General features: G+C 61.7%; 1 protein-coding gene across 3 annotated transcripts in view; it reads right to left on the bottom strand.

The window, feature by feature from the left end:
• The window catches only part of ASIC4 (acid sensing ion channel subunit family member 4), a 29,895-nt gene extending 18,109 nt beyond the window's left edge, over positions 1-11,786 (bottom strand). For all 3 annotated transcript variants that reach the window (XM_074910921.1, XM_074910920.1, XM_074910922.1), the window contains exon 1: positions 10,453-11,786. In XM_074910921.1, the coding sequence (XP_074767022.1) occupies positions 10,453-11,028 (576 nt within the window). In that variant the 5' untranslated portion in view covers positions 11,029-11,786. The remainder of the gene's footprint in view (positions 1-10,452) is intronic.
• Positions 11,787-22,593: the final 10,807 nt, after the last annotated feature.

Below are 22,593 nucleotides of genomic sequence, written 5' to 3'. Positions count from 1 at the left end.
CATCAATCTCATCTGGATTTGCATAGTGCCCTCGGTCCTGTGCTGCTCAGGAAGACAGGCTGCTCCGTGCCTTTCCCAGGGGCAGCAGCGCCAGATGCCGGGCTGGACCTGCCTCCTCTGTGGGTGTCACAGACCCAAGGTAGCCCCTGGTTTGCCCCCACATGCACCCCATCCCTCCTCACCCCACTGCCCCCCACAGTAGGGACACCCGCAGGCTCCCACCCTGCCCTGCTCCAGCCGCTGGAGCATTGAAAACAGATGGAGATGTTTCTCTCTGCTGTGCAGTCCCTCCCTCCCTCCTCGGGCTGTGAAGAAATTGAGGGGATAGAAGCTCAGGAATGAAGGGCACAGCAGGGTTTGGAGGGCAAAGGGGGGGCGGCTGAGCTGCAAACACCCTCCTGCAACGGGGAGGCAGGGCAGTGCCCACCTCTGCATGCCCAGGACGGTGTGTGGGGTCCATGGGCAGCATCCCCAGCTGGTGTCTGCTCTGCTGGGGCTCCCAGATCCCTCCTGCTCCTGCCCCGCTCCCCTAGCCCAGCTGAGCACCCCCAGCCCATCCCCAGAGGGGTCCCCCAGGCTAAGTCCCAGCCTGGGAGGAAGAAGAGCCAGGGCAAGAAAGAGCCTGTGGTAGTGTCAGGGAGACCAGGGTGCAGACAGGGACATGGGTGCCACCTGCAGCCCTCGCTTTGCCACCCTGTGGGTGCAGGTGGCAGAAGGATGGGACAGCATGGGGATGTGTGGGGTGCCAAGACCACTGCCTCCCAGGGATGACAAACTGGCAAAATATCCCTGTGCAGCCAAGCGCAGCGCTTCGCCACGGCCGCTGACACTGCTGACAGCCGCTCCCGGCCCCGTGACATCACGAGGACCATGACACCCCAGGCACAGCCAGGGTACAGCCGGATACAGGAGGAGACACGGGCATGTCTCCTGCCCCCGGGACTGCCCGCCAGTCCTCCGCAGCCACTGTCACCGATGTGGCTCATCCATTGCCTGACTGCAGCACCCACAGCGCCTGCAGCACCTGCTGCCTACCCACCCCGGGGCACGGCAGACATGGCCACTAACTGTGCCTGTGACCGGGGCGGGGGGGCCACGGCCTGATTGCAGCTGCCCAGATGAGTGCGACCGGCTCAATCAGAGCCACAGAGCCCTCCAGCACGCCGGGCACCGGGAAATTAAACGGCTAATGAGCTGCTGGCTGGAGGGCCGGCAGTTAGTGATTAATCAGGGGCTCTGCTTCTGAAGAGGCATATGCCTCCTCTTTCCCTCCCCCTGCACATCCCAGGAGCTGGTGGCCAGCAGTGGACCAGCAGGTTCCCCCAGCGCCTGCTCCCTGTCTGCCCAGCCACCGTGGGCAGAGGCCAGCCCAGCTCTCCAGCCCAGCTGAGCTCCCCAACACAGAGAGGAGTCCCTGACCCCCGTGGGACATGACACCCACAGGTCCTCACAGCCTCTGGCTTTCCTGCCTCTCTACTTTCTCCTGTGCTGTGCTTGTCTTCCCAGCACTGCAATCAGGAGGGATCCTTTTGTTCTGCTGGAAGAAAACCTGTTGACTTCAACCGAGCTTAGCTGGTGCTTTAACAGCCATTCAGGTGCAATTCGTGTTCCAGCTTGCATCTGCTCCTGGAGAGGAGCACGGCAAACCGGGGGTGCCTCCACCAAGGGGCCCTCCCCACCTGTACGAGGGTGGCTGGGGAGGACTGGCTGTGCAGGCAGCGATGTCTCCCAGGGACAGGGCAGGAACATGGAGGACCCCCAAGTCCCAGCAGGTCAGGGTGTAGGTCCAGCCCCCCCTGCCAAGACCGACCGCATGGTGCCTTGTGGCCTGGCTCAGCGGCGGGGAATCCTCACTCCCGCTTGCTGCTGGCATGTCGATGCAGCCGCGGGCAGATGGGGCCATCAGCGCCTTGCCTGTAACCACTGCTGGCGCAGCACACCAGGGCATGGCTCAGAGCACAGAGGAAGGTTTTGCAGCGTAAGCAGGGGACAACCACCCGCAGAAAGGAATGGGGAGCTGCAGAGAAGCTGCTCACGCAGGAGCCTGACTGCTCCCCCACTGTGAAGCCCTGGCTGGCTTTCCTCCCCTTCATGGCCCTCGCAGAGGTAGGATGTGGTGGAGGTGTTGGCACCCTCCTGCCCTCGCACCCTCGTTGTGCGTGCAGGAAGCGTGCCCTGGAGACAAGCTCCCCGCCTCCTCCTGGTGTTGCATGTCACGTAGTGCCTGGGAGGAAAGGTCAGCGGCCGGCAAGGAGCAGGTTAGAGAAATGCATGTTCTCCCCTATTGCACAATTAATCATGAGAAGTTTTTCCTGCTTTCGTGCATGAAACAAAATTTGGCAGAGCACTCTGGCCACAGGGACTCGCTGCTTGCTCTCCAGTAAAAACACAGCCACATCTGGCAAAGAAATAACCTCAGAGCATCTCTGTGTGCGCAGGCAGGGAGAGGCAACACCGGGCTGGGCAGGAAAACTGAGAGGGGCTTGCTCCGCAGCAAGCACCTTCAGTCCCTGGAGTTTGCCCCCACAGTCCCCGCATGACCATGCTGCTCTGCTGGCACTATTGTCCCTGCCCACAGGCCATTATTCCTGTCCTGGACATAGAAATGCCCAGGCAGTGTGTACACCCTCTGCCAGACGCCAGGGCGCTGGCAGCAGCTTCTGCATCCCCTGCCTGGGCCCTCCTCCTGCCCCTGTCTGCCTCCCCCCTGTTTGCTCCATCCCCCAGCCCAGACAGAGATTCAGCCTGTCCTTTCCCAGAGCAAGCTCAAGCCTCCCCAGCAGCTTTCCAGCTATTTGTTATTGGAAAAAGGGGGAAATACGGTTTTCGACAATTATTGTTTTTTCCACCTGACTGGCTGCAAACTTGTTAATTTTTTTCTTTAATGTGTGAACAGTGTCGACGGCAGCTGCATGTGAAATGACTCGACGCCCTATCTGCGGGTCCCTGGCTGGCTTTCAGAGCTTGCACCGCAAACATTGCCTTCTATAAATAAAGGCCTATATCTCATCAATGGCAGAACAGCAGAGCTTTATATAGTCGTCTTACATAAAACCGTCTCTCTTTATGGGTTTCAAACCATTTGCGTCACTTAGTGCAGCTCCGTAAACCTCCTGCTCCAGCCGCTCCCCCGCGGAGGGAGACCCGGCATGGCTGCCCCGTGCCCCATGCCGCCGCGGCAGGGAGCCCGGGGTCCCCACTCCACCCAGGGCTGTCCCCCACCCCCTGGCAGGGCCAGGTGGCAGGTGTGTCCTCGTACCCCTGCCCTGCCACCTTAGCATGTGTCTCCCTCCAGCCTGCCCGGCCTTGGCACTGAGTGCCGGCATGGCACCCAGCACTGCCAGGCACCCCGGTGCTTGGGGATGGCCAGCTGAGGGCCAGCGCCACGCACCCGGCCCTTGTCACCCTCCCTGTCCCTGCCATGGGTCCTGGGGCAGGGCAGGCAGGAATGCTGGGAGATGCCACTCCATTTTCCATCACTTGGGAATCAGGGATGTGAGGGCATGGGGTGACTGGGGTCATGGTGCCAGGCTGGGGGAACTGGCCAGCTCCTAGCAGCTCGGCTCTGACATGCAGGGGACACAAGCCCAGCCAATGGCTTTCCACACCACTGCCCAGTGAGCGCCTGATATGGGGGATGCCAGGGGCTGCCCCCACAGGCACAGGGCACAGGTCCCAGCCCCAGCCCACACACAGGCTCCCGCAGTCCTCTGGACCCCCAGCTCCATATGGCAGAGCTTGCCTCTCTGGCTCGCCACAGGCATCCGCCTTCATGCACCGATGGGTCATTGGGGGGGGGCTGGGGACTCCTGCCAGGGCTGCAGCAATGTCTGCCTGCAGGGAGGCAGCTGCCACCCTGGCTGGCAGCACAGGAGCCTGGGGGGGCAGAGCTCGTGGTGACAAACCTTCGTTTATCCCCATTCCACCCCAGCTGGCTACCCGAGGCGGGCAGGCAACTGGAGCCAGAGACATACGGAGACAACAACATCATGTCACCAGCACCCCCAGTGCACTCTGCACTGTGGGTGCCTCCAGTGCCACCCCACAGGTGACACTGGCATCAAGGAAAAGGTCACAGCAGTGCCCTACCAGTCACAGTGCCACACAGCATGCAAACACACTGCCTGCACCCCAGCCAGCCCTGCCCCATGCCCAGACCCCCCATGCCCGGCCAGCCACACTGCACCCCATGAACCCCGCTTCCAGACAGCCAATGTGTAGCCCATGAACACCCCCTGCCCTCCTGTCAGCACCCCGTCAGCCCCACAGCCCTGTGGCCACACTCTCCCATGGCCCCACAGCCCTGGTGGCCCCATGCATTGGCAAGAGCCCACTCCCATGGCCAAGCCCCTATGGGTCCACCGGCCCCATCCCTCCTGCAGCCACCCGAGGTGCCCACCCCACTCTGCAGTCAGCAGCACTGGGAGGGGGCACTGCTCCACAGACACCCCATGGGTGCCCTGCCCCGGGTGACAGCAGTGCCCCCCAATCTGCCCACCCTGGGATGTGGAACCAGCTGCATGGCACGTCCTGCGTCCCTGGGGAGCCACACCAGGCGCGGGCGTCCTGGCCGCTGGCTCCCCCCCATATCAGAGACAGGCTTATTAAGTGTGTGATATTAAATTACCCAGATAAGAGCGTAAGAGCTTTTAAAGTCAATTCATTAAATATAATTATGAAGAGAGCTTTTTTATGCTCACGGTGATCCGATCTCAATCAGGGAGACGGTGGGAAAGCCGCTGGCTCCTTTACCATCTCCGCTCCCCCGCCGCGTTGCCTCCTCACCCCCCTGCTCTCTCGCCTTGGCCCCCTCCCGTGGGGAGCTGGCACCCACAGCCACAGCCCTCACCACCCACCCCGCTGCCCCAGCACCCCCTCCCTGGTGTCACCGCTGGTGCCAGTGACACCCCACCTGGATGGGGGTGGCATGAGGCTCTGCCTACAAAGGTGTGGGAGAGGGGAGGCCACAGGGGTGAGATGCAAGGGCTGGTGGGACTGGGGAGAAGAGCAGCAGGGTAGGGGGATGCTCGGGGACAAAAGCCACAGGGCTGGGGAGCTGAGCACAGGCTCCTCCCAGACACGGTCCCCTTCCCCGCAGGATCCAACCACCTCCCTGTCCCCTGCGGAGCAGTCTCCTTAGGGACCTAATGATGCATCCCCGCTCCCCAGGCAGGAGGAGTGCGTGCTTCCCTCCCCTCCCACGTTCATTAATGCCGCTTTCTGACCAATTAATACCTGTCAGCCAGGCAGAGGCTGCCCCGACCCACAGCCGGACCGCTCACACACAGCCTGGGTGGCCCCACGCCAGCCCTTCACACCGGGACCTGCCTCTCACCCTATGCACCCCCAGCTGCCGCCCGGGGTGCAACCGCATGCAGGGCTGAGCCTGTCTTTCCTGGGGGAAGCCATGCGGGAGTGGGAATCCCAAAGAGCCCCACGCCCCTCACACTTCCTCAGCCATCCGAAAGACAGCTGCATCACCGAGACGCCCGGTGTCCCCTTGCCATGGTGCCCCGAGACCCACCACGATGAGGGGCTTTGCTGTGACGCCCCTAGGTGCAGCCAACCCCTCACCCTCCCACCACAGTACCCCAAATCCTCATTACCCCCAAACCCACCCACACGCTGCCACAGCCCGGGCACCATGGGCGAGGAGCAGCAGCCCAGCTGGCCAGGAACAGGGTGGGCTCTGAGCTGGGGTCCCCACACAAGGCTCTGGCGGGGGCTGGTGGGAGCAGCTACCCGCTGCTGGGAGCTGCTGGACTGACATTTATTTTTAGACGTGAATTGTATAAATTAGCATTTCTCAGTGGATTAAGCAGCAGGAATTGTGTAAAATTAAATGGCAATGAATTGCATTAAAGTCCCCCGTTTTCTGGCACAAGCAGCACCTCAGGCCGTGCCCGGGCAGCTCATGTGTAACGGCACCAGAGCTGCTGCTGCTGTCGCTCCGGACAGGAGCATGACCAACCTGCGGTGTGTCTGCACCACCCACAACAAGGGTCTGGGGACACACAAGCACGGTGGCCAGGCTGTGAGGATGGGGGGCTCTGGATGGGTTGTATGCCCCCAGGGACGTGGTTCAGGCACTGGGCTGGGGCCGGAGGACGTGGGTCTGGTGAGTGGAGTGTGGTGACCCAGATGGGCATGGCTGGGCTTGGCTGAGCAGCTCACAGGCATGGGATCAGTGAGGGATGCTCCAGGCTCTCCCGGGCACTGACACAGCATCCCCAGCCCAGCCAGCCCCTGCCACCCATGGCAGGACACCCACCCCAGCTGCAGCCATGCCACCTTCCAATGGGGATGGTGCTGTGTTTGGACCTGTATGACACTGCCTGGCCCCAGAACCCCCCTGTGCCCCAGGCAGAGCAGGTCCTGCAGTGCCTGGAGCCCAGTGAGCAGCTGAGGGGACACCAGTGAGACCCCTGCACCCCAAGATACATTCAGCCCTGCACAGGGGGAGGATGGAAATAGGGTGGGTTAATGCCAGGAGCAGAGCAAGCATCAGGCGGGGCAGGGCAGGTGAGGAGCGAATCCAGCTCTTTTGCCCAGCATAAGAATAGGCTGAAAATGTGACATTTATTAAGTACAGTTCTGGCAGAAAGGTCAGAGGGAGTCCCCACGTCAGGACCGGTGCGGGTTGCAGTGGGGATGGTGGCAGAGCCTTGCTGGGAGGAGGCAGGGGTGACAGCCTGATGCCCCTGGCCACCTGCCCCCCAGCTGGGATCTCTCAGGGCTTGTGTGAGGTGCAGCCAAGGATTCTCCCCCTGTCTCAGCACAGGGACTTCCCCCTCAGGGGTCTGCATGGGGTGCTGGGGAGACCCCCCACACCACCCATGTCCTGGGCATGCCGGAGGCCCGGCCCAGAGAGCTGGGGCCGGTGCCAACTCTGAGAGGCACTGCCAGCTCCAAGCAACCTCCCTGCTCCCCCTGCAACCTCCAGCCCTGGCAGCTTCAGCAGCTACACATCAGAAACAAAAGGCTTTTGACAGGGGATGTGGTTTTAAGAAAGGCACAAGGCTCCCCCTGGCCATGAGCAGAGCCTCCTGCCACAGCTGCTGTCTGCGAGCAGGCAGGATGGTGCTGCCAGCCGGGGGGCACCATGTCCATGCACCTCCTCCCGCAGCCCCCAGACCCCTGCACACCCCAGCTGCCAGTCCCCTCTGTCCCCAAAGCACTGCTGGGAGGCCTCTCCCTTCCCACAGTGCCCAGCACTGGCCTTGGGCTGTGGCCGTAGCAGGGTGCCAGGCATAGGGTGAGGGTTGGCATGAACCACCTGCCGCAACTGAGCCCCAGCCCCATAGGGACGCTTCCCAACCTCCCACTTAATGCCACGTAAAGAATGCTATTGATTTCCCACGCTGGCACTGCACACTTCACACCCGCGGCACCGCAGCCCCGCTCGCCCAGTGGCTGGGCTCCATACCTGCCGCTCTCACCAAGGCATCAGCCAGTGTGCTGGTGGGCACCGGGCAGCAACAGGGGCAGCCCAGCCCCGCACCCCTGGGCAGAGGGGGAACTGGGGGGCTGCGGAGCACGGCACAGCTCAGAGGGGTTGGAAGAGGCTTCACCGGGGCTCCATCATTGCCCTCCAGCAGCCGACACAGGGGGCATGTTTGTCAGCGGGGCTGCAGGGGAGCCTTGCTGCGGCTCAGGGCTGTCCCTGCCGCCTGGGGAGATTTACAGCCCGGCCGGGCTTTATTACACGGAAGATGCTTACGCTGGGGATTTTTTTTCCCCCCATAGTTTCTTAATTTGCTATCCCATAAAGAACGTGGATTTGTGACGTTAAATAGGGGAAGATCATTTACCACTCACAGCTCTTACTTAAAGGATCCGCACGAGTTATTTATTGTGTGAGCACAGGCTGCAAGCGGCAGGGGACACGCTCCAGCCTCGGCGCTGCTCCTGCTCCCGAGCAGGCAGTCAGCCGCCGGCAGCCCCATGGCTTGGCCACCCTCGTGCTGTAAAACTTCCAGTCTCTGGATGAAGTCCACCTCATGCCCAGAGGGAAGGAAGAACTCCAGCACTCCTGCAAGCACGGCTGCAGGAAGAGCTCCTTCCCTTCTCCAGCATCCCTGGGGATGTGAGCTCTGATCCAGGGGCTGCTTGCCATGGGCTAGGTGCCTTGGGACCCTGGGGTTATTTGCCCCACAGGGATATGCTGCAGTCTGGGAGCCCTCCATCACTGCTGGGACATGCTGTGCCTCATGTATCCACCCACTGCAGCGGGGGTACGAGAGCTTTCCGAACATAAAGGCAGACACGGGGATGCAGGACTGGGACCAATGAAGCCTGGAGCTCCCTGCCCCATGACGGCTGGGTTTAGGGCAGCCTGGCAGCTCCCACGTTGGGGCCACAGCTGGCAGACACAGGAGCGCCCAAGCCCACACACCACAGCTGGGACTCACCCTGCCTGCCAAGCAGCTTGCGCTGTGTTTCAGTCATTCCCAGGAGGCACAAGGGACCAATTTGGCTCAGGAAATGGGAGTAGGAGGCTCCAGCTGCAAATGGTGTGAAGCCTCGACAGGTCCCACCGCTGCCTGGCAGGGCTTTGGGACATGGTATGTGGCAGAGAGAGGTCACATCTCCCCCCTTCCTTCCCCATGACCATGCCCTGCAGCCTCTCCTGCCCCAGGTTCACCCCTTAGCTTCAGGCATAAAAGGGATGCCCCTTTCTGCTGACAGCCCCTGATGCCTCAAAGACCAGGCTGAGCTGGGGAGAGAGATGTGGAGGCTGCGGGAGCTCTGGGCTCCCCTTCTTTGGGCCAGGGGTCAGCTAGCACTAACCATCCTCATGCCTGAAGCCTCCTCCAGGGCAGGGTGCCAGCACACCAGAGCCTGGCTTCCCAGGCATCCCCAGGGCAGACCTGTAAGCAGCTAAGGCATGCAGGCCATCTAGTCCTGCATGGCTACCCGCTGAGAAACCAGGTCCCGGTGACTGTCCTGGCAGTCACCCTCTGCTGCCACGCAGCACAGCACACACCACACACCATGTCCACACTGCGGGAAGCTTGTACCCAGTGCAGCTCAGCACACGCCAAATCCCATTGCCATGCTGTGCCACTGTCCAGCACAAGGCTGGGCTTGATGCATCCCTTGCAATCCAAAGCTGTGCAAGATCCTGCAGGCAGACCCCGGAGCTGGAGCCAGCATGGCCGAGCCATGTGCAGGACTGTCCAGCCCCAGAGCTCCCCACTTCCAGCCCTGCTGAACCGCACTTCTCCCCAGCAAACTCAGGCAGCTGGTGTAGAGCAGTCACAAAGCCCAACAAAACCCAAGAGGAGTGGGGTTGCCCCCTCTCTGCTCCATGATCCTTCCCACTCCACTGCAGTGCCCCACACCACCCCCCTGCACAGGGCAGCCCCCCCAAATGGTGCTTTCACAGGGACAGCATCACCCTGCACAGCGAGCAGGCATTGTACTGATGGGCACGAAGTGAAACAGGACATGCTGCATCAGCCATTTCCAGCCCCACAGAGCCTCCTCTCACCCCCCAGCATCCCACACAGTCCTGGCATCGCATTCCCCTCCCCAGCGTGGAGCAGGCTCCGGCTGGCAGCACTGCTCCTGGGAGCGCAGCAAGCCAGCCGAGCAGTAGCCCCTGGCAGCCGTAGGAGAGAGGCGGCTCATTTCCAGAGTCATTACGGTCTGAAAAGGGTCCCATCAGGTATTCCGCCCGTTCAGCACATTTATTTTCCCAAACCACAGCGGGGATTTGTGATTCCAGGCTCAATATTAGCAAGAACTGCACGCTGGTGGCGCCCGGCCGGGAGCTCGCTGCCTGGGCTGGCAGGGCACTGCTGGCGGAGGCCTGCCCGCAAGCCCCGGGCAGCGAGCGGGCAGCCCCGAGCAGCCCCCCGCTTGCCCAGCTGTAGCTGTGCCTCCAGAGCAGAGTCGCTCGGCATGTGTGTGTGCACACATGTGTGTGTGCAATGCTGGCAGGCTCCAGATTCACACACATCCCAGCACCAACCTCCCCGAAGGCAGGAAGGCTCCCCTCTGTGCAAAGGGGTCTCTGCACACACACCCCCCCCCCCCCCCCTCCTCCAGCCACTCTCACTGTGCTAAGAACCCTGTGACCAAGCACTTCAACCCAGGGGGAAGCGCAGGCTGGAGCGGGGCTCTCCACCACAGCTTCTCCCCTGCCCACTGCACACTCGCCCTGGGGACCACTGAGCCCCTCTCCCCCTGCCCAGCTCCTGCCTGCGAACCCCTCCGGCACGGACCTGCAGGCTGCAAGGTCCTGCGGAGCACAGCCCTAACCAAGACTTCCCACGGAGGATCCTCTCTTTCTCTCTCCATGTGAAACTTAGAGGGAAACTCAGAGAGAGTTACAAACTTCAGCAGCCGGAGTGAGTCAGGGAGCCCTGCTCTGGCCAGGTGCGGCTGGGTGAGTGTCCCCCACACTGGCTGGGGCCCCCGGGGAAGCTGAGCCAGTCGTGCACTCACCACAGTGAAATCACGGGATGAGCAATTCTCGCCGCTGAAGTTGCAGCTCTTGAGCATGTCATCAAGCTGGTGGCCAGTGCGATTGACGATGTCGGCCATGTCGGGGTCGGGGTAGAGCAGATCCGTGGCCTTGTGGCCGTCCCGGTCCTTGGGGGGCAGCCCGGTCATGTTGGCCAAGTGGAAGATGTCAGCGTCGGTGAGCGCCGAGTGGCGGTAGCGGTTGATGTTGCAGATGGTGATGGCAGGGAAGACCATCTCACGGATGGCCTCCTCGTCCAGGGCCATGACGTGGGGGTGCTCCAGGTAGAGCAGCGCTGACTTGGCCGCCTGGTAGAGGAAGAAGGCGAGCGAGGCCAGGAAGGCAAATGCCCAGAGGGTCTGGCGCACACCCAGCTGCCCTGACCGGCAGATGTGTCCCAGGCCGTGCAGCGTGCTGGCACTGGCAAAGGCGGCCAGGTCCCGGGAGCGGGGCCGGGCGGGCTCCTCGATCAGGCTCTCCTTATCCCCTTCTTCTTTCTCCTTCTGCTTCTCATCCTCCTCGGCAAATTTGATTTTACACACGATCTCAATCGGCATCTGCCCCGCGCGGCCGGTGTGCCCAGCCAGTGAGCTGCCCCCCGGCACGGGCACTGGCCGAGAGCCCGGCCAGGCACTGGGAGGGGGCTCGGGTCCCCCCCAAGCCCCAGCACGGCGCCGGGAGGGCCGAGCCGTCTCGGGAGGGAAGCGCAGCCCCTCTCAGCAGCTCCGAGCCGCCGCTTCCCTCTTGTCTCACTAGTCGATCGTCTCCTTGTGCCTTCGCTTATCAGCACAAATACAGCTGTCAAAAACCCCTCTCTCTCCTCTCCCTCGCTCTGTCTCTCTGCCTCTCTCCTTCGCTCCTCTCTGGTTAAGACCCCAGCAGATACAGGCAGCATTTAGGCATCATGTGCTAATAAAATCCAGGGAATACTTAATAATTCAAGACATGTCAACATTATTTCATCGTCAAATAAAGAGCGAGCGCCAGAGAAAAGAGGCAGCGTGAAGGGCCCCGGCGCCTCCGGGGCAGGGAGCCGCGCTGCGCCCTCTCCCCAGCCCCGGCTCCGAAGTGCTGCCGGAGCCACTTGTTTGAATGGCTCGGGAGCTGCCGGAGCCGTGCCGAGCCGTGCCGTGCCGAGCCGTGCCGAGCTGAGCCGTGCCGTGCCGAGCCGTGCCGAGCCGAACCGAGCCGTGCCGTGCCGTGCCGTGCCGATCCGTTCCCAGCGGAACCGAGCCGTGCCGCGCCGCGCCGAGCCGAGCCGTGCCGAGCCGTGCCGTGCCGAGGCGGGCGGGGCACGGAGCCTGCCCCCCGCCGCCGCCGCCGCCGCCGCCGCGCTCGCCGCCGCGCCCCGCCGTGCCCCGCCGGCCCGTGCGCCCCGGGGCAGAGCGCGGCTCGGCGCGGCGCGGCGCGGCTCGGCGGGGGCGGGCAGCCTGCGGGCAGCTCGCCCGGCGGCCCCCTCCTGCTCGCCCGCCTGCGGACTCCTCCTGCCTCGGCGGCTCCCTGGCCGTTAACCGCCTCCCTGCCACGGCCCGCCGCGCCCCAAGTCGGCGGGCGGCGAGACCCCTCGGTCCCGGTCCCGGTCCCGGCCACGCCGGGAGAGCCGGCCGGCACACCGCCGCCGGAGCGGGGCTGAACACGGGGCGCCGGGGTGCACCTCCCCCGGGGGTGCTCCTCCGTGCCGCGGAGCCGGGAGGGCGGCAGCACCGCCACCCACCCCCGTGTCCACTGCCCCCTTCCCCGCCGCGCTTGCGGGGATGCCCGGGCTGGGCTCCTCCAGCTTCCCTTCTGCCCCCCACCCCGCTTTGTGCTGCACAAGGAGTGGGGTTTCACTGCAGGCAGTGCCCGGCTCTGTTAGAAAGGCTGAGCCGTGGTCACCCTCACCCCCTCCTGCCCCGCTGAATCTCCTCGGGTCTGTCTCTGCTCCCTCCGCGGCACACTCGTGTCCCTGTGCACAGCCCCACGCAGCACCCAGCTCCCGTGGCAGCACTGCCCTGCGCACAGCAGCGGGGGAAGCAGGGTGCGCTCCTGCCCGTCCTGCCCGCAGCAGTGGGGCTCAGCCTGCATCGCTCAGCGGTGCCAGGGCTGTGGGGAGGTTACGGGTTCACCCTGCAGCACCAACCACTGAGCCACACAGCGCCTGGATCTGGCTTCTCCCCACGCACAGCACCTTCTGCCAGCAAGTTGCGGTCTCACTTGCCTTCCTGCCTCAGTTTCCCCAGCTGGTGATGGAGGGTTAGATCTGCTAGAAAAGCCGAGCCGGACCCCACACCCACAAGTCAAGCAACTCTCCACGACCCTGCCTCGTAGCAGAGCAGTGAAGGAAACACCAGCTCCCTACCTCCAGAACAAGCCCAGCAGTGGGCACCCCCCACCAGAAGAGGTGTCTTTGCTGGGGATGTGCGTGCCTGGCTGGGAAGCCGGGGTCCCCGGAGGACAAGGGATGAGACAGCTGCCCATGAGCTCGACAACAGGCCTCGCCTCTCCCCGGGGACTGCGCCGCAGGTCAGCGTGACCTTCACTGTGCTGCTGATGCCAACGGCAAAGCTTTCCCCAGTCGTCCGGCAAGCGCACACGCATCTTCAATCTTCCCATCGATCCGTGCATGGCACACATGTTCCTGCCTCAGTGCGGGTCAATACGGCATGATAGGCTGCCTCCGGCAGGGAGCACGCACAGCCCCAGCCGCCCGCTTTGCCCTGCCCAGGAGATCCTGCGTGCACGTGCCAGCCCCGCATCCCCCGCGTGGGGCACGGTGGGGAGCGGGCTGGGCAGCCGGCCCAAGCGCTGCTGTCACCACGGGTGTCCCCAGGCCACAAGCCCTGAGCTGCTTCCGCAGGGCCAGGGGGATGCTTGGTCCTGTGAAGACTGTGGGCAGCAAGGGCCTGGTGCTGTGTCAAGGTTGGGCGGTGCAAGGCGATGGCCGGTGTTGGGTCTTCAGTCTGCAGAGCTTGGTGTGGAGGCCCTGCCTGCATCTCGCAGGGCCGTGGTGGTGAGGGGTGCGAGGGCACGGAGCATCCACCCCATAAGCACAGATCTGTATGAGTGTGAGACTGGCAGGAGCCTGGTGTCCTCTGTGTGCTGGACAGTCATGGCATGAGAGCAGGACTGTCACCTCCCTGCGTGGCTTGTGCTCCCACACCACAGGTACCACAGACCTCTGCTCTCTCTGGGCATCTGTTGCCCAGAGACTGGCATCTGCTCTGGGGACACGTCTCAGCCCCCTCCACACAGTATGGTCCCCTGCTGCACAGCCAAAGAGATGTGTCCTCCCCTCCCTGCTCTCTTGCCTCTCCTGCCCTCCTGTGCCCTGGTCCTGCCTGGCCACCCAGCAAAGGCAGGTGCGTGCTGGGGGCTCATGGCCTTACAGGATGACCCAAGGCATGGGGCTGAAGTGAAGCCAGGCTGGGCTGGGATCAAGCTATGCCCAAGCGAGCAGCACCCAAGGCACAAGCCCCATCCCCAGCTGAGACTGCAGGACTCCTGCCAGACACGGAGCAGGGAGAGCTGTGGTTTCACAGCGACCAGCACCCAGGGAGAGGGCATGCTGGGAGAGATGCTGGGCTGGTGGGGCAGGTAGAGGGGAAACAGCGTGGCTGGGAGGGGAGGCAGCAGGGCTCAGGGGCTGCTTTCTCCTGGGACCAGACAAGGCAGCGAGCACAGCACCAGCTGGGAACGGCTGGTGCTGCCACTTGGCAGCACGTCTGCGGCTCACTGTTCTGCACCAGAGCCTCCCACCTGTGGCTGAGCACGTCATGCCTGCTCACAGGGGGCATGAGGACACGAAGAGGGACTCTGCAGCATGCAACAGGGCTTGGCTGCCCCTCTGCCCGACCACGAGCAGTGGCAGAGCCTGTGCGCCCGCTGATGCTCCCACATCCAGCCCTCGGGTTCAATGCTAACAGCCCAATGCCCCGGGGTCCGGAGTTCTGGTTTCACTAGCCACCGCACAAGCGAGATGACAGGACAGCTGAGGGCTCATGGGCAGATCGGAAAAGTGGGGTCCCCCCTGTTTGCCCCTGTGCCTCACAGCCCTGGGGGATGCTGAGCAGCGGGGGCTTGGCGCAAGGCCCACGCGCTACGCCAGATGATGGGGGGAGGCTGCGAGCGCCAGGGAAGACAGGACTGGAATTCGAAATGATGTTGACAAATCGGAGAAATGGCCTGAAAACAATCAGATCCAATTCAAAAGGACAAGTGCCAAGAGCTGGGCTGGGGTGGGAAGCAAATCTGCCCAGCGAGTAGAAGGTGAGTGGCTGAAGGGCAGGGCTGCTGAGTGGGCAGAAGGTCAGGGCAGAGCCCCAGCACAGCAGTGGGCAGCAGCTTCAGCTTGTACGAGTTTAACATGGACACTCAGGACAGTCCCAGGTGGATAAACAAGGCGTGTAGAACTCCTCCAGGCAGGACACACTGTGCAGGTGCAGTTATCTGTGTGTGCAGAAGCTGCACTTCCAGATGCCCAGCAGTCAGGCTGTTGCTTGGAAAAGCAGCCAGGAGCTATGAAAAAATAGGAGAAGCCTCGTCCGTTTGGGATATGGGATCTGCTGGTGTAATACGGGATGTCTGGCTGCCCTGCAACTGCACTGAGCTCAGTGGAAAGGAGAACGTTGCTCAGGGCTGCATGAGGAGCATCATTCTCAAGGCATCTGAAGTACTTGCTGGCAGTGAGGCCTCGGCAGGAGCCCTGTGCCTGGTTTGGGACCAAATGTCAAGAAAAATCCAGACTAATTGGAAAGAGTAGAGAGGATGGCAATAACAGAGAGCAGTGCTGGAAACCAGCTGGAGGCACTGGGGGTTTAGGTGGGAGCAGAGGAGACTAAGAAGAGACTGCATCCGTAGACCAAATAACTGTTGCGAGCACAGGAGGGGGATTTCTAGAGAATCAGGGCCCTGACACACCGTAGAAGACAGCAGGAGTTAGCTGGAGCCTCCGTGCAGGAGAAGCTGGCCCACAGCCTGGAGAGCTGTTTGGTGGGACTGATCCTGCCATGGTTTCATGCCTTTGAGACACCAATCCTGTCCATTTGTATTTTCAGGCTGACATGGGTGAGGGTTTGGTTGAGATTTTCCTGTCTTGCCATGATGGATCGACTATTCGCTGTACCAGCACCCAACCTCCCACCGCACTCCAGCATTGGAGCTGTGCTGCTGCCATGAGGGGGCTGCAGTTCCTTGGCACGGGCACAGGGGATCAGCCCAAGGCACCAAAGGGTGCTGTGGTGGGGGCAGCCTCAGCAGGTAACAGGATGGTTACAGCACCAGGCAGAGGGGACCTGTCTGAGGGGAGACCTCCAGCAGGCAGCCCCCACCTGGTGCCCTGCTAGTCCAAGCTAGCCAGGACCCAGATCCTGCTTGCTGGGCTCTTCTGCCACTGGCCCAAGCCAGGAGCCGGCTGCCACGTCTTCCTCGCCAGCTTCACATGGTCTGAAGACGATGCTGGCTGTGGCCCCATGCCCGGAGGGAAGTGGATCTGGGGCAATCATTAATTTTGATCTAATTGAAGGAAACGTGACTGCAGAGCCCAGCTGGCCGCAGTGCTCGGCTCTGCCTCACGCTGGTTGGATCCTCCGAGACCCTTGCAAACACGTCGGCTTAGCAAGAGTAGCCTCCCCCCCGGCTTCCTCGTCATGCTGCCAGTACCTGCCTGGCAGGTTGGGCTCCATGGCGAGGGCAGTGAGCGCCTCGACTGTGGGGAGATGTGGGAGGACAAGATGTCCACTCCAGTTACAGGAGAGCAGGGCTGGTGATGGTGTGATGAGTGTGCCGGGCACCACTGCCTGTCATGGAGCCAGCTGTGGGGCAGACATGGGAGCCGTAACACTGCTTGCACCCCACTCACCAAAACCTCCGCACTGTCCTCCTGCACCTGTGGGGAGCAGCGGGGCTGGGAATGGTGGGAGGGAGCTGTATGCACCGGAGCAGGGAGAGGAGCCATCGCTACGAACACCGTCACCAGCCACACGGGGCTGGGATGGGGAGGGTGGCAGCTCTGGTGCCACAGACAGCCTTGCTGGTGGCCCCGGTCCCCTGGGCAGGTGGTGGCTGGACTGAGCTGGGCTCCCCAATTTAGCCCTCAGTGGCAGATGATAAGTTTGCCAGGGCCAGCAGATGTATCGACAATGCAGCACCCCATTAACGCACTGACCCCATTTACGTAAACTACCCCCATTAAACACAATACCTTAGTAAATGCTTTACCCCAATTAAGTGCAATACCTTAATTAATGCAACACCCCAATTAAGGACAACACTCCCATTCAATTTATTCCTTCATTAAGCGCAAAACCTCAATTACAAAATCTCTTTTGTAAGCTGTGTGCACAAGCTCACACAAGGTGCCCTGGACACCTTTTGCTGTTGCCAGAAAAACAACGCTGGGTTTATGTAGCTTTGGGGGTCCTGCCTCCAGGAATTTAAGGAGTGCGTTTCAGTAGGATCTGGGTGTAGGAGCATCCACTGTGGCTGAGGGGATGTCTGCCTGCATCAGAGCTGGGTTAGATCCTGTGAACTCTCAATGGGATTATAGTTCAAATCCCAGCCTGGTTCATAGGAGAAAGGGTCTGTGCTGGGCCCAAGCTGATTCTGTGGTATTTAATCCCAGGGAGCAGCTGAGAACTTGCTGGTTGCCCTCCTGACTTCCTTCATCCAGAGATGCTCAGCTGTGCCCCCATCCCAGCCAGCCCCTGTCCCTGTGCCTGTGGACAGACAGCAGCTGCTGAGGGCTGCCCACCCGTGCACAGCAGCCCCCACTCCTGGTCTCCGAGACACCCGACGTGCCACAGAGCTGCACTACCCCAGCTCTGTTGGGCTGAAAGCAAGAGGAGCAGCAGCAAACAGCATCCCCTACCCGTGTTCCGCTCTGACTTTGTCAGTACAAACCATCCCCAAACTGAGCCAGCCACTTGATTACACTGCACAAACATCCTCACTGAGAGAAAACACATCTAAAAGCCTCCCAAATCCACGGAGAAGGGCAAAGTAGAGCTCTCTTCCCAGCAGGATGGGCACACTTTTCAGCACAGTGACTGTTCAGCATCTTCAGAAGGATGTGCAGCCCAGCACCTATCTCCAGGCTCCGGGTCCAGCAGTGCTCGCTGGCCCGTGGACTGGCAAGAGGTCAGGCTCGGCTAATGCTGCCCTCCAGTCCTGAGCAGGAGGAATGAAAGAAATGGCCTCACTGCCCTTAGCGCATCCCCTGTGGCTGGAGAGGCCGTCGCAGACGTGACCGGAGACTGGCTGTGTGGCAGCAGGAGCCCCAGCTCTGAGCACGGGGCGCTGGGGTGAGCACAGTCCCTCCTGCCCTCGGCGGTGTTAGGAAGGGGAGAGCATCCTGGGAGCCATCGCTGCAGCATGCAGAGACACTCGTTTGGTTTTATAGCCTTTTATTGCTGCAGATGGTTGATCTTCCCTGGTCTCTGCCATCTTGAGGAGGGCGGCCGGGCAGGCTGGCACGTGGCCGTGCTGTGTCGAGCAGCTCAGCAGCAGGGCATGTGCCTGGGGTGCCACTGGGCTTGCACCACTAGTGAAAGCACCAGCACAGCAGGGAAAAAGGGCTCAGAACCCTGCTGGGACAGTCCCCAGCGCTATCCCCGCACAGTCCCCCTGCCCGCAGTGTGAGCCCCCCCCACCTCCACCACTTGTCACCTGCCTGGTGGTTTATAAAACTTTAAAGCTAATGGTGTAATAAACTCCAATAATGATATTGCAGCTGCACCAGGGCACCCTGGGATGAATACATTACAGGAGCTGCAGCAGTTAGGCAGGGAGGGCAGCACTGGGGGTGTGAGATGCTCCAGCCAGTGCTACAGGAGATGGTCAAGCCCACTCCAGCCCTGCTGTGAGCAGAGCATCCCCTGTTTTCTTCCTTCTCAAGTGAAAGTCAATCAAAGGTGACTGGAGGGCTTCAGCCCACCTTGGCCACAGTCCTCCCTGGTCATAGGCCAGGCTGGGAAAAAGGAGTTATGGGGAGCATGAGACCCCAAGCCAGCCTACTGGCAGTTGCTGACTTATGGGCAGGGATGCTCAGATGGATGAACTGGGCTGAGCCCGGGGGACCACGCTGCTTCTAGCAGTGGGAGTCCCCCACGGCACTGGGCTCCCTGCTGAGGTGAGCCCTGGCCACTGTGTGTAGCCCTCGAGCACCAGCCAGGCATCCCTGTCCTGCCTTGACAGTGCCAGCCCCGGCACACATTGGTCAGGGATGGCACGCTGGCATGCACAGCTGCATGCATGGGTAGGGGCGTTGCTGAACACAGCTGTACAGGCACAGCTGGCACAGCTGGGAGGGCATCTCATAGCCAAGAGGACATGCCCAGAGCTGTGCCTCATGCCAGAGGTGAAGGGTGCAGATAGGTGCAGCACTGTTGTGGCACGCAGGGAGGATAAGACCCCCATCCCATCCTGAACAGCCCTGATCCTGAACCAGGGAGCAGCTCTCTCCTGCACTGGCATGGGAGCAGGAGGCTGTGGGATGCTGCAGGGCTGGCCTGGCACAGCAGTGGCAGGGAGCCCATCACCAGGCTCTCTAGGCACCTCTAGCGAGGTCCAGCCTGCGAGTAGCCCCAGTGCAGGGCACAGATGATGCTGGCACTCTGGCAGCACCCCCACCGGGCAGCAGGGCTGGCACCCACCCGCCACAGCTCTTCCATCTTGGCCCTGGCCCCAAGGGCTGCAAGGAGCTGGATGGGAGCATGCCCAGCCAGCGGAGCATGCAGATCCGCTCTTCATGCTCTGAGAGACAGCGCTCAGCTGCTCCCTCATGCTCGGCTGTGCCCGCAGGCCCCGTCCTGCCCCGTGCCCTGCAGCCACTGGCACCCGGTGCTCAGGCAGAGGCATTCTGCTCCTCCCGGGCCTGGACCGCTCCTCCTGCCCCATCTGCAGTGCTTTGCTCAGGCAGCTCCTGCCTCCCACTTGCCTTTCCTAAAAACAACAGAGCCATAAACCGCCAGCAGAGCTGCCTCAGCGCAGCAATAGGGCTGAGGTTTTAAATGCACCCAAGTCAGGAGATTGGAAGTTATGGGTCCCTGAGCAGCCATAGCTCAGCCACATGGTGCCCATGATGGCCCCGTGCATGCACAGCCGCCGCGCCGCGGGCAAGGGGCAGAGTTAGCGTTACCATGGGAACCATCGCTCCCCATTTCCTGACATCTGTGTGATTAAAACCTCAACCTTAATGCCACCAATGGCACGTGCGGCAGGGGCACCCTACCTGCCCTCCCTGGGCTACCAAGTGAAGGGACTGGGAGCCAAGTTCAGGACTGCCCCTGCCCCTCGGCAGCTGGCGGAGAGATGGTGGCCAGACCAGGTCTGCAGTGAAGCTGGAATTTGGAGGAGGCCACTGTTAAGTCCCAATGAAAGCTCCCAGAGCCCAGCTCCTGGGGCTGTGATCCAGCCCAGGAGTGGGCCCCGGGGCCGAGCGCACCATGGGTATGGCGCACAGCTGGCCGCCGAGCTCACCACATTAATCAGCCCCAGCATGGGCCATGAGTGCTGACGGCACGGCGGGTACCGCCTGCTGCGGAGCACATGGCTAACAGCAAACATGCCACGTGTGCCGTGCCAGGCACTGCGGAACCAGGCGCCTTCAGCATCCCGTGTGCTGCAAACCCCAGGCACGACACTGGCACCAAGAGTGGAGCACACTGCAGAAGTCCAACACCTCGCTGGGCTTCATTCCTGAGCATGCTGTTAATAGGGAAAGCATCTGACCACCGAGCATCCTGGAAGTATTGACCTCAAATGTGAGCTGGGCTATTGCAAATGTGATGCCTTCAGGCACCGAATGCCAGCTCCCTGAAAACAGGCTGCTGATGCCAAGCACTGAGGGCACTGCCGGTGCCACATGTGCCACGGGCACGGAAAACTGTGCTGTGAGCATGGGATGCACGGTGGGCTGTGAGTGCTGAGCACTGCCAAGTGAGCCTCGGCAGGGAAACCACGGGCTGATGGCACTGCTAATGTGAAACTGGTGCTAGCAGTGCACACAGGGCACACTGCTAGTCCAAGGCAGGCTGGCATCTGGCACCGAGCACAGGCTAAATATCAGAAGCACCACTAACACTGTGCAGCAAGCTCTCTAAATAGCAAAAGAATCAGGAAGCTTGTACCAACCACACTATGGGCTGTGATCGCAAAGCACACAGCAAGATAGCAGTGCCTCCAGCACTGGGGGCTGGATGCAGGGCGAGCAGCAAGCAGGCACACCTGTGGGAGCAAGCGGGCAGCATGCAGGCAGCTCGAGCTCGCTGTGGGCACCGCAGCCTGAGCCCACTGCAAGCACTGCACGCAGCACTGGCGCCAAGCACCGGCCGCAGTGCCAAAAGTCTGCTGTGAACACTGATCACACCACGGGGACCAAAACACTGAGCACACCGCAGAGTGTGAGCACTGACTACACTGCAAATGCCAAATCTGACAGGCACCGGGCACACCTTGAATATGAAATGCTGCCCGCAGCGATTGTTGAGCGTTTGGCAAACACGAAACCACAGCTGACACCAAGTGCTGAAGGTGCTGCAAACATCAGTGGTGGCAGGTCCCGCACCCTGAACACACCACGTGTGCTGAGCGCTGCCGACGCTGAGTGCGAGCACTGTGCAAATAACAACGATGCCACAGGTATTAAGTGCTGAGCACTCTGCAATTATCAAGCAAAGCGTGGGCATCAAGCGCTGCACACACCATGACCGCAAACACACTGCAGGCACCAATTTGACAAATTCACTCCTGATAACAAGCGTGCAGCTGGTGCTGAGCATGCGCAAAGGAGCATGAGAGCGTGGGTACAGAGTGCCATGGGCTATTGCATACGCCAAACACAGTGTGGGCACTGGGGATGCTGCATACATCAGCTCGGGCATTGTGTGTGTTGCAAATACCCAACATAGCATGGGCACTGAATGCCAACCAAATGCTTCTCTGGCTTGTTGTTACGTGCTGCACTATAAATAGAAAATGTGCCAAGGCGCCACCTTCTAAGTGCATTGCAAACGCCAAAGGGACGCGGACACCAGGCACCCCCACGCTGACCACCGAGAGCTGGGCACGCCACAACCAGCCCTCTTCCCGCACACACCTCAAAGCCCAGTGTGGAGCGCAGCTCCCCGCAGGCACCGTGTGCTCTGCAAACACCAGACGGCGGCGGCACCAGGTGCTGGCACACTGCATGGCACAAACCTGCCCCGCGCCTGCAACAGCAACCTGGCAAGTCACTTGCAGCCGGCGCTGAGTGTGCTGCCAGGGGGATGAAGGCAGCCCTGCCTGCAGGCTGCCAGCCCCACAGCCTACTCCCACCCCGGGGTGCGTGGGGTCCTGCCTGTCTCTCGGGGAGCGACAGCTGTGCAGGAGGGCCGGTGGTGCGGCGCGTGCCGGTGTGCTCAGGGCCTGTTATTTCATTTTCACTTGTCCCATCCCATTAGCACAGCTGTCTGCCACCAGAGAAGGGAAAATTGATGCTAAACGGGATATCAATTTATCATGGAGTGTGTCACCCGCCGCACGGCTCTGCCAGCCGAGCAGCAGAGACGCGCTGCACCAGCCAAGCAGCACCTGTAATTAACAGCTCGTCAGCCTCCCCCACGCGCTGCAGCCTGGGCACCAGCTGGCGGGAGCAGTGCGGGGAATCCCAGCTGCCGTGCCACCCCCCGTCCCCGGCGCACCCCGACATCCCTCCTCAGTGGCTGCTGGTGCCCACTTCCCGCCCTGCTGCCAGGGATGGGGGCACCCGGCCAGTCGCGGGTGGGTGCAGTGAGGTTGTCAGTCCATGGGATGTCTGGAGAGAGGAGTTTGTCCCCTGTCACAGCCCTGCCTCAGACATGTCCTCCCCCGGCCCTGATCCCTCACTGCTGAAGTGTCCCGGCGCAAGGCAGAGCCATAACTCATGGGGTGATGGTGCCCGGTGAGTAACGAGCTGGGAGCCCCGCTCCTGGGAGTGAGTTACTGCCGCTGCCTGTGTTCAGTGAGACATCAATCCCGGCGGGAGGCAGGGATAGAAATGTAGCGTTCAGTGTGCTGGGAAGGGGCCACAGGATGGGCCATCAATCCTGAGCAGCGAGGTGGGATGCCAGCACGGGCAGGCAGTGGGCACAACTGGAGGGCACCCGCGGGGGACACCCCTGCCCGTGTTC

The sequence above is a fragment of the Athene noctua genome, chromosome 7 (assembly GCF_965140245.1).
Source record: "Athene noctua chromosome 7, bAthNoc1.hap1.1, whole genome shotgun sequence".
Classification (NCBI taxonomy): domain Eukaryota; kingdom Metazoa; phylum Chordata; class Aves; order Strigiformes; family Strigidae; genus Athene; species Athene noctua.
Note: the sequence above shows the minus strand (reverse complement) of the source record. Positions and strands in the feature narration are given on the sequence as shown.